Source organism: Pleurodeles waltl, chromosome 8 (genome assembly GCF_031143425.1).
Source record: "Pleurodeles waltl isolate 20211129_DDA chromosome 8, aPleWal1.hap1.20221129, whole genome shotgun sequence".
NCBI classification, from domain to species: Eukaryota; Metazoa; Chordata; class Amphibia; order Caudata; family Salamandridae; genus Pleurodeles; species Pleurodeles waltl.
The window spans coordinates 1,308,667,815-1,308,680,040 of NC_090447.1; the positions used below are offsets into that span (position 1 = coordinate 1,308,667,815).

At 45.6% G+C, this 12,226-nt stretch overlaps 1 protein-coding gene across 4 annotated transcripts in view; it reads right to left on the minus strand.

Moving 5' to 3' along the window:
- PARP4 (poly(ADP-ribose) polymerase family member 4) overlaps window positions 1-12,226 on the minus strand; it is a 1,744,976-nt gene that overhangs the window by 189,621 nt on the left and 1,543,129 nt on the right. For all 4 annotated transcript variants that reach the window (XM_069202293.1, XM_069202292.1, XM_069202291.1 and 1 more), the window contains one exon: window positions 7,531-7,620. In XM_069202293.1, the coding sequence (XP_069058394.1) occupies window positions 7,531-7,620 (90 nt within the window). The remainder of the gene's footprint in view (window positions 1-7,530; window positions 7,621-12,226) is intronic.

Below are 12,226 nucleotides of genomic sequence, written 5' to 3' on the forward strand. Positions count from 1 at the left end.
TGCCATAGCTACCTTCTATCAGCCTAAGCTGCTAGAAACACCTCTTATACACTAATAAGGGATAACTGGACCTGGCACAAGGTGTAAGTACCTCTGGTACCCACTACAAGCCAGGCCAGCCTCCTACATCAGGCCAGTGGCATTTTGTAAGACCAAGAATATACTTTAATGTAAATTCATTTGAGGAAGAAAACTGTAGGCTTTATTCATATTTTTCTTTAGCCAAGCATATTCTGGAAAACCAATTTCATCAGAGTATGAAAGTACCCTTTTAGACATGGTTAATCCCCAATTTTTCGACTGTTAGTACACTGAGTCCCTGCTAACCAGGTCCCCAGTGCCAGATCTCTTTCCCCAAAACTGCACAGTTGTTTTGCACAATTGGCAAGCTCTTTAGCTACCACTTTAAGTCCCTAGTAACTGGTATCCCTTCCACCTAGGGCTTGGGGTACTAAGGAAGGCCTCTGAGGACTGCAGCACAGTTGTGCTGCCCCCAGGAACCCCCCACCAAGCCCTCACAGTGCTGCCATTGCAGACTGTGTGTGCTGGTTCGGGCTAAAGTGAAAACACAACCTGTCACACAACCCTGTGTACCACGTCGCCTATAACTGCATGTGCAAGTGTACATCACCCGTAAGGCACAGTGCATCAAGGCACATATTAGGGCATATATGCATGAGCAGATATACCCCTGCTATGTCTCTGTTCATTATGAGACATAGTAAGTGAACAGGGAAGCCATTTTAAATGCATGTGCTGGACACTGGTCATTACAAGTTCCCCAGCTACATTATGGTTTCTTTCAATCTTGGGATATTTGGTATCAAACATCTCAGGATAATAAACCCTCACTGTGCACAGTGATGGATATATTAATAAATGCATACATAGGGCACCTTAGAGATGCCCCCTGAAAACCTACCAACAACTAGTGTGTTGACTGACTGGCCCAGACCAGTTCAGCCACCACAGACGTGTTTCCGGCCCCCCAAGGTGGGAGCCAGCAGTCTAGCGGGCCTGAAAGAAAAGGCTGCACCGGGCGCAGATGTTATCTCCTCACCCAGGGAGGATGGACATTCGAGGGAAGGAAGCTTCAAAGGCCTTTTCACCTTTGTAATGCAACCCAGGTCTCTCCAAATGGTGGAGATGACCAGCCCCCCTGTCCTGACCCCACTTTTGGTCGCAGCACAGGTGGGAAAATTAGGCAGATTAGGAGGTGTGCGCACTTCATGCCACTCCGACCCCTAGGGGGGACGAGCTGAAATGGAAAACACTTTTCAAATTGCTCCATCTTGCTTGGAAGGAATTAGGCCACTAGGGTTAGGGTGCGCCCTCTTCCCAACGGAAGTGGTCATACAAGGGCTGTAGTCACCCAAAAGGTGGGCAGCCCATTGGCTACCACCTGGCACTCCCTGTAATGATCCTAAATTGAGCATTTAGGTGGCACCTCTGAACCCTAGAACTCAGATCCTGATGACCTAAGAAGACACGGATAATGAAGAGTTGCACCCGCAGAAGAGAAGAAGAAGAAGCACCTGTCCACATCACGCTGCCTTCTGACCTCAAAGGACTCTGCCCAAGAAGTCAACTTGTCCTGCCTTCCATAAAGACTCAAGTCTCCCATTTGCACTGGACCTGCTCTGCAACTAAAACTTCAAGAAAGGAACCCTGCAGCTGCTGGAACCTCAGAAACAGGACACCTGAAGTGACCACTGCACCCGACGTCCACGACCCGAGGTGAAGCCAACCAGTGGTGCTAATGTGGTTCCCCAGCTGTACAGAGACAGAGTCCAGTGTCATCTTGGACTCACCTGAGATGCCTGCGGCCTTTGCATGCAGCCCCCCGCACAGCCTTGTGGTGAGAGAAAACCTGACACCTCCAGCAGCCACTACACCTGTCGTCCCTGACGTGATCAGAGGTGGGTCAAGTACCAACGACGTCCCCTGGCTCCTTAGAGCTCGGTTCACCCTTGCCAGACTCCCTGACAACACATGCAGCCTTAACACGAAGGACGTCCTGACCGTGAGTGCTCCAGATGAGAAAACCCGACGCCTAAAAACACTCCTGCATCTGTCACCACTGGGCACAGGAGAAGAGGACCAAAGGTGCACCTACTTCCCCAAGCACCCCAGGTCCACTACCTACCTGATTGCTGTCCCTGACTGGATTCCCAGGAACACCCTGCAGCCTGTTTATCATAAGGTTCAACTTCCATAGAGAACCATTGGGCACTCAACGCCTTACTGCACCCCACTGCTGCCTGGTGTGACCTGCTGGTGTGGTTTTGATCAGTGCCCAGTACTTAACTTTTTTCCATGAGTTCTACCTCTTAAGTCATTGTTAACCCTGTGTTTACTGAACATTGTTTTTATCCATAGGATAACATTGAGAGAACTCTGAAAATTGCTGATTTCTGAAACTGTAAAGAATTTATGCTTAAAAGTCTACTAACCTGATTCCGAAGTTCTTGGGTTTGAAACATGTAAAAAGAATTGTTATTTTTCTAAATTGGTCCCAGATTTATTCTTTGAGTGTGTGTCTCATTTATTGCCTCTGTGAGCCCAAGAAATGCTTAGCACTTCCCTCTGATAAGCCTAACTGCTTGCCCACACCGCCACAAAATAGAGCATTAGTCTTATCTACTTTTGCCTCTGCAAAGCCAATTGGGGATCCACTGGACTCTCTGCACAGTGTACTTCATTTTAGTGCACTACATAGAGAGCCAGCTTCCTTCAATAAGAATCAAAGGTTGTGAAAACTAGAGAACACTCAGATCCCTAATGTTCGTAATCTCTTCGTCCTTTGTTCTTGCACACCTCTTCCTGGTTGTGTACAAAATAAGGTACTAATCCTGACGTCATCACGGCAACCACAACGCCTTCGGAATTGACCGACGCCACCTACTGACGCGCAAGGGTATTGCTCAAAGACAAATCTCCGGATCCAGTCTGACACCTGCTTGAAAATTCTAAGGTAAGCAATCTGCAACTAGAAGTCTCTATCAGATCTGAGTCCTAACCGACGCTGACAAATCTGAAATCAAACTTGGTTTTAGCAACTTAAGAATCCATAGCAGCTTTTGTGCTGGCTTGGGGTATTCAGGCTCTAGTTCTAGAAATGACTTTGAGTCAAGACCACCAAGAATGGTCTGTGCCAGTGGCACTGTGATTGTCTTTATGGCTCTAGAAGGTGAGCTACAGGAAGTCAAAGAGCCAAAAGGAAACATGCATAGTCTTCTGAAAGGCATCAATCTAGGTGAGAGGAGCCAGTTGTGATAACTCACCTATTTGGAATTTCCTAAGTTACTAGCTTTATTCTGAGGACGAGTTCAATCTTTTGTAGGACTATCTGCTTATTCTCCTCTCTCTTTGTGAGAAGGATGATGAATCCTTGTGCTTACAAACGTTTCTGTAAAACTTCACAGGAGACTGGTGCCAGGAAAGCCAGTGTTACTTTATAGAGGTCCTAGACTTCCCCTTTAGAAAGGGTGATGGTACTTAGCCTCCCTCTCTCTGAAGGCCTTGTGTTGCATCAAAAACACATATCAAACACTGAAACAGTTTTCGCCTACTAAAGTTTTGTAGGCAATCAGTATGAGAGTGTGTAAGGAAATGCCTTCCTTGGTATGGTTACCTCCTGACATTTTGCCTTCTGTTGATGCCAGTTATGATTGAAAGTGTGCTGGGACCCTGCTAACCAGGCACCAGCACCAGTGTTCTTTCCCTAAACTGTACCTTTGTTCCCACAATTGGCACAGCCCTGGCACACAGATAAGTCCCCTGTAAATGGTACCCCTAGTACCAAGGGCCCTGTTGCTAGGGAAGGTCTCTAAGGGCTGCAGCATGTGTTATGCCACCCTGGGGGGCCCTCACTCAGCACATGCACACTACCTCACAGCATGTGTGTGCTGGTGGGGAGAAAATGACTAAGTGGACCTGGCAGAGTGCCATGCCCACCTCACACTGCCTGTGGCATAGGTAAGTCACCCCTCTAGCAGGCCTTACAGCCCTAAGGCAGGGTGCACTATACCACAGGTGAGGGCATAAGTACATGAGCACTATACCCCTACAGTGTCTAAGCAAAACCTTAGACATTGTAAGTGCAGGGTAGCCATAAAGAGTATATGGTCAGGGAGTTTGTCAAACACAAACTCCACAGTTCCATAATGGCTACACTGAAATCTGGGAAGTTTGATATCAAACGTCTCAGCACAATAAATGCACACTGATGCCAATGTGGGATTTAATGTAAAATACAAGCAGGTTTCTTCCAGCCTGCCACAACCAGATGAGTTTCTGGCCACCTGGGGAGAGTGCCTTTGTCACTCTGTGGCCAGGAACAAAGCCTGTACTGGGTGGAGGTGCTTCTCGCCTCCCACTGCAGGAACTGTAACACCTGGCGGTGAGCCTCAAGGGCTCATGCCTTTTGTTACAGAATCCCAGGGCATCCCAGCTAGTGGAGATGCCCACCCCTCCGGCCACTGCCCCCACTTTTGGCTGCAAGGCAGGAGAGGATAATGAGAAATACAAGGAGGAGTCACCCACCAGTCGGGACATAGGATTAGGGATGTGACCCCCTACCCTCAGGCAGGAGGCACAAAGAGGGTGTAGCCACCCTTCAGGACAGTAGCCATTGGCTACTGCCCTCAGACCTAAACACACCCCTAAATTTAGTATTTAGGGTGACCCTGAACCCAGGAAATCAGAATCCTGCAACCTACAAGAAGAAGAAGGACTGCTGACCTGAAAGCCCCGCAGAGACAACGGAGACGACAACTGACTTGGCCCCAGCCCTACCAGCCTGTCTCCAGACTCAAAGAACCTGCACAGCGACGCATCCAACAGGGACCAGAGACCTCTGAAGACTCAGAGGACTGCCCTAAACCCGAAGGACCAAGAAACTCCTGAGAACAGTGGCACTGACCAACTGCAACATTTTTCCAACTTTGAAAGAACTCTTCCTTCCTGCCGGAAGCATGAGACTTCTCACTCTGCACCTGACGCCCCCAGCTCGAGCTTCAGAGAACAAACACTTCAGAGAAGACTCCCAGGTGACTGCGACGACGTGAGTAACCTGAGTCGACCCCGGTGCACCCCCACAGCTACGCCTGCATAGAGGATCCAGAGGCTCCCCCTGACCGTGACTGCCTGGTAACAAGGAACCCGACGCCTGGACCAAGCACTGCACCCGCAGCCCCCAGGACCGAGAGGAACCAACCTCCAGTGCAGGAGTGACCAGCAAGCGGCCCTCTTCCTAGCCCAGTTGGTGGCTGGCCTGAGAATCCCCCCTGTGCCCTGCCTGCATCGCCTAAGTGACCCCCGGGTCACTCCATTGCTTCCTATAGCAAACCCGACACCTACTTAGCACACTGCACCCGGCCGCCCCTGTGCTGCTGAGGGTGTGTTTGGGTGCCTGTTTGTGTCCCACCCAGTGCTCTACAAAACCCCCCTGGTCTGCTCCCCGAGGACGCAGGTACTTACCTGCCAGCAGACCGGAACCAGAGCACCCCTGTTCTCCATAGGCGCCTATGTGTTTTGGGCCCTCCTTTGACCTCTGCACCTGACCGGCCCTGTGTTGCTGGTGCGGTGACTTTGGGGTTGCCTTGAACCCCCAACGATGGGCTGCCTATGCCCAGGAGACTGACTGTGTAAGTGCTTTACTTACCTGAGAAACTTAACAAAACTTACCACCCCCAGGAACTGTTGATTTTTGCACTATGTCCACTTTTAAAATAGATTATTGCCATTTTAACCTATGCTGTGTGTACTACTGCTTTAATTCAAAGTTCCATACTTATCTGTGTGAAGTACCTTGCATTTTATGTACTTACTTCCAATCTTGAATCTTGTGGTTCTAAAATAAATTAAGAAAATATATTTTTCTATATAAAATCCATTGGCCTGGAGTTAAGTCTTTGAGTTTATGTTCCTCATTTATTGCCTGTGTGTGTAAAACAAATGCTTAACACTACCCTCTGATAGCCTACTGCTTGACCACGCTACCACAAAATAGAGCATTAGTATTATCAAATGTTGCCACTATCAACCTCTAAGGGGAACCCTTGGACTCTGTGCACACTATCTCTCACTTTGAGATAGTATATACAGAGCCAACTTCCTACAGAGTGTCACAGATGTCTGTATTGACATTTGGTGAAGGGCTTGTAGCCTGATGATTTCAATGTTGACAACATGTATCCCCCCAAAAAATCTTTCAAAATAATTCCTTTATGTGTACAGGAAAATCTAACTTCACCACTGCTCTTTTGAGTACAGTTTAACTATACACTGCAAATTAACTTCTGGCCACATTTTTCAATCAAACATAGCAAGCTGAATGTAACAGTACATTTTACATATCAATGCATATGTATTCATTCCTGCAGCATGGCCTACTAATCATAAACAATGTTTAGTTTAGGAACAATTGGCCCAACCTATCCCTCTCCTACAGCTTCCTATGACAATACTTTCCATAGATATAGCTGATTTAGAAGAGTGTCAAATATGGCACTTGAGTGCAAAAGAGGAAGAACAGGTTTATAAATCAAGGGGGTGTACGTGGAAGTATTGCAAGGTGTGGGGCTAGTGGCGGCAATACCATCAGGGAATAGAATGTTTGTAAACATCCATTGTCAAAATGGACTGACGTCACAGAATTGTTATGTACTGATTGCTAATAAACAATGCCTTTGCTGTGCATTATCATTATTATTGTCAACTGAAAACTCAACAAACAATGTTATAAAAAACTACGGTACTTAAGAGAATAAACAGTGCACGTCCATAAATGAAGTGTGTGCGCCTAGGCCTTATCAGTAGGCTGTTAACTATAGTAATGATCAAAATTACAAATGCCAACAAAAAAGATAAAATACTAAAAAGATAGATTGTCCCAAAATTTCTTCTCACCGAATCCATTTCTTGCGGATCTTGGTTGGGTGCCTGTGTTCTAGAGATTATTTTATTTTTCAATTGTTTAGTCTTCTGAATCACAGTGTATGCCACTAGCATTGCTCAGAGGACAAGTTACATTATATCCCTGAACTGCACATGCCATGCCTGGTTTAGCTACATATGTCTGCACTCACTCAAAATATCTAAATCCCTTGTGGGACACTCTACCTTAAATTCATCTACACATCTGAGCAGGGAGCCCAACTCCTACTCCCATGGAGGAAGTAAGATGAGAGACTTCCTACTGAGATTTTAATCAAGTCACTTTCCTAACATTCACTTGGCCTGTCGTCCAAGGGGATGAGAATGGGTTGTAAATACTTATTTTCTACTGAGCTCTTCCATGTAATATCAACCACCTGCTACAGATAAAAACGGTTCAGATTCACGCTATGAGAAATACTATGATTTAGAACTTAGGGATACACTGGATTTCAAATTGAGGCTTTCAGGTGGCATATCATATCACCTTACTTTATTCCTAATTCATTCATGATCCGCTAATTTATAAAGTAAATCAATTGTAATCACAATTTACTATATTGAAAAATAAATGAAGGAAATTCACTGTACCGGAGTTTGAAGCAAAAATAGATGGGCCCAATTGGGATCTGCTTTATATTTCTGAATAAGCTTTGGCATAGAAGGGCGATGTCGGTCGCTCTAAAAATAAAGCAGAGTTTATATATAACGTCAGTATATACAGAGTATCAAGTCATGGGAAAAATGGATCAATTTATTGCACGCCCAGCTTTCAATTGGCAGTGAAATTTCAAATCATGCATAATATGACTGTCTTTTTGTCTTAGTTCTGACTTTTCATTTTAGAGTTAGCTATTTATATTTTATTTTCTTCAAAAATTACACATACCAACGTCTCTAACCAACCAGACTGCGAGGAAGCAGGACATACTCACAGTTGTAACTATCACAAATGTTTTCATAGTGGATAAGATTACCATCTGGGTCTAACGTCAATGTGCTACCATCGGCCAGGAGGAGTTGAGGGCTTTCTCTTGCTCTATGCATAACATACTAATGTATTGTGGATGTGTGTATTACGAAATGCTCCCAATAGAATGTTCAGAAAGAGGGACCAATTTGCGGTGAAAGCTTTGAACTTATGTTCAAATGATTATATAATCTTCTCCTTTCCCATGGTGTCCTCAAGACAAAGCATGTGATCTATCAAATCTGGGCCTGTCAGTCTCGATCATAGGCCAGTGGCAAAATAATTGCTGTCAACAAGGCCAAACACATTTGCTTGCCTGAGTGTGACTTTAAGGAACACTTTTTAGAGAAGCACAGGCCCGAGTGAATCATCCCTTATTGTGTGGAATATGAAGCCAAAACATTGTATTCCCAACATGAATTAATTTTCCCAGCATCCACATTATTTCAGACAATGCTAGAAGAGGAGAATTTGGGTTCCCATCACATTAAATTCCCATCAAAAGGTTTTCAACTTTGTTGAATTCCATCCCTTAGTTTTCCTGAGGTTTGGTACAATACGTTAAAGTTTATATAGTGTTCTTCCATTTAAATGTGTCTAGTCATGCAGGATTTTTCGTACACTTCTACCCAATCTTCCTCAGTGAGCGCCATACCAAATACCCTCTCTCACCATTTTAAGCTAGTCTATTTTCAGGTGGTGTTGCTTTGAGTATCATTTTATGTAGTGTTGGTATAAAGTACTTGTCATGATGTCAGCCAGCACAATGTGTGATGCTGTATATACGCCACTGTTGTCACATCCTGGGCTCTCAGAGCTGCAACTGGAATTATGTGTGCCTTCTGTGCTGCTCAGGAGCTATTTCTGAGGAAAAAGGTTTCTGGATTCAGTCTGTCCCTGAGAATATTCATAAGGCAAGGAATATATGTAAACAAGATTCCTTTAGCTGGGAGGTTTTGGGTAGGAGGCAGCCAAGCAGTTTCACTTGATGCAGACAATATTCTTCTCTTCCTGCAGGATCTCTGGTTTTATGGTGCAGTAATTGATGGAGTTATTGACTGCCTTTGGAAAGGCTTTCAGGCTTGAAGGTCACCTGGAAAAAGTCTGCCATCATCAGAGGCAGGATGAGGTTAAGGCAAGATTCAGCAGAACTGTCAACGAGGCACAATATTTCTTCTGGGTATGCAGGAAGCATGTGACCAGGAAGTGAGCTTCATATGAAAAGGTACCCTTGTTGGAGAAATTGAGGATGAGTTGCTGTTTCAAAACCAATGCCTTTCTGCTGAGTGTTATATAATCTGCACAATTTACTGTATGAGGCAGGACCATATTTTCTCAAAATCACACAAAGAATACCTAAATTTGTTTTGTATGAACTCTAACAATCAATGTACGATAGGGAGCTGAGGATGGCTAAGTTTCATTCAAACTGCTGGATGCTGGTTTTTGACTCTGAGAAAGCACTGGGTCCCTGCTAACCAGGCCCCAGTGCTAGTGTTCTTTCCTGTGAAGTGTCAAATGACAGCTGTAGCCCCAATGACAAAGACTTACACCTCTAGTAAATGGTAACCCTGGTACCCAGGGCATGGGTACTAAAGAGGGTCCCTAAGGACTGCAGCATGTTATTATGCCACTCTAAGGGACCCACACTCAAACACATGCAGAGTGTCACTACAAAATGCATAAAATAGTGAAAACCATTTGTAAAAACATGATATTGCACACACTCTGTATGCAATTCCCATACCCAATGCATGAAATATATGTAAATCACCCTTGCAGCAGGCCTTAAGAGCCCTAAGTCAGGGTGTATTTTACTACATGTGAGGGCTCATCTGCATGAGCAAATGTACTCCTGTGATGCCTAGTTCTATTGCTGGACATTGCAAGTGTTCAGGAAGCCATTTTGAGGACATGTACTGGGAATTGGGGTCATTACGAGTTACCCAGCTACATGACTGCTTCACTGAAAATACAGTTTTATTGTATCCAACACCTTGTCTTAATAAATCCTTACTGATGCCAGTATCATATTTATGATGACAGGCATCAAGAGGACACCGTAGAGGTGCCCCCTGAAAACCTACTAGTCTTATAGTGTGCTGGCTGACTGGTATCGACCAGCCTGCCTACAGAGATGAGTTTCTGACCACCTGCAGAAGACAGATCGCACTTTCGGAGGCTAGAAACAATGCCTGCGCCAGAGGAAGGTGACCACACCTCCACCAGCAGGATGGCTAATGAATTTAACATATCAAGGACAGGGGCTTCAAAACCCCTGCCACCCTTGATATGCGACCATGACTTCCATCTGGACCTGGGGAACGCCAGCCCTGCCCTGAGGCCCATTTGGCACCATATTAGGCGGGAAAGTAGATATTCAGGAGGTGTGCTGCATATCTAGGTTAGTCACACCCTTAAGGTGGCCTACTTGAAGGTCACAGCCATGGAAGGTTTTCACCATCTGGTTTTTGGTAGAACTAGGAACTCTGGGTCAGGAATATGCCCACTCTCCACAGGAAGTGGTCATATAGGGGGGTCGTCTCCTCAGGGGTGTGTAGCCCATCGACTACTACCCTACACTCCCCTAAACACTCCTAAATTCAGTATTTAGGGGTCCCCCTGACACCAGGATTTCAGATTCATCTAACTGGGAAGCAAAGATAGAAAAAGAAGAACAGTCACCACAAGAACAGTGGACTTAGCCTGTACTTGGCACCAAACCTTGTCTTGCTGCTGGACTCTCAACAACTGTACCAACCTGAATAGTCCAAAAGCTATGCATCCTCTCCAACACTTGGAGGCCTGCCCCACACTTAAACCAGCTACCATCTCCTTTGGGATGGAGAAACTACCGGCCTACATCTGCCTGGTACTTCGTTTTGCTGGGCTATGGGCCCACTGAGAGAACATCTCATTAGGAGGAGGTCACCCTGGTTCCAGGAAGTCAGCCCTCCCTCTCCAGGGAGTTTCAAGACGCTAGACCCTCCAGGGGCCTCTCTGTACCAATACCCTGGCACAGGAGCAGTTGCCACAACCAAGGCTTGTTGAGTGTCCAGTCCAAACACCACCGACGAGACTTCAGGATCCACAAGGCCATTGTTGGCAGTGACCCTGCGGCCCTGTTTTCCTCACCCTCTGCAGGTCACCAAAGCCAAGTGAAAGCCTCTAATTGCAGTGACCTCCCAGACAAAACACCTCTCCACCCGAACTCCGCCTAGCCCGGGTCCATGGAAACTGATTGTGTCCCTGTGCTCCAGACACCCTGAAAAGATGAGCCACCCTTTGGACTCTGCCGGACTTGTCCCCAAGTCTCCCCTTGCAGTCTCTATTTTACAGGTGCCTTGCCATTGACTTTAGCGTGTAGCGCTCAAGGCTTCCACCGAGACCAGCACCTCTACACCCAGACTCACCAGGGCAGGTAAACCCAAACTGCTGGTAGTTTCCTGGACCTTGGCCTCTAAGCACCTTAGGTACCAAATGGCACACTCAAGAAACGTTAACAAGTATATATGCAGTGTATGCTTCTCCCATAGGATAGCATTACTGAGCTCAAATCTGAGAGCTTGCTATTTTTACTGTCGTTCCTTGTAAAAATGAATAACGTCCTAAGTACTTACCCAATATTGATGATCTTGTGTGTAAAATTATATAACAATCTGTGTTTTTCTAAATTGGTCTTGGGTTTCTCTTTGAGTGTGAGTCTCATTTATTGATTCTGTGTGTACAACAAATGGCTAACACTCCCCTCTGATAAGCCCAAGCTGCTGGACCACACTACCACAAATAGAGCCCTAGGGATTATTAAAGTAAGCCTCTGTAAACCAATAAGGGTTGTCTGGACTTCATGCACAGTGTACCCCTACATTGGTACAGCACCTTAAAAAGGCAGCTTCCTAACCCGATCTCCCAGCTACTATGCTTACATGGAGTCCTTCCAAGCAAACAAGAGGCAGGATGAGTGCGGGGAAGTTGTGCAACATATCTGTGATGTGACTATTTACAATATTTCCACCATTACAGCCAATGCTAAAGTTTGTTTCATGTTGTATAGTCCTGGTATAACATGCCAATAAAGTTGTTTAAACAGAAAACAATGACTAAATGGCATAACTAAAACTTAGCGAGTCTAGATAGGATGTGATCCCAAGGAAGAAGGATGTCCTATAGGGGGGATAAAGTTGGGAAATCAAAAACCCTTTCAATGCAGCCCCTGGCACACGGACAAGTAAGTGGTTAAATGAGAAAGATCGCAAAAAAATACACAATTGTAATGGATAAGGAAATTATGTCAATCAGCACAAAGCCTCCCCATTG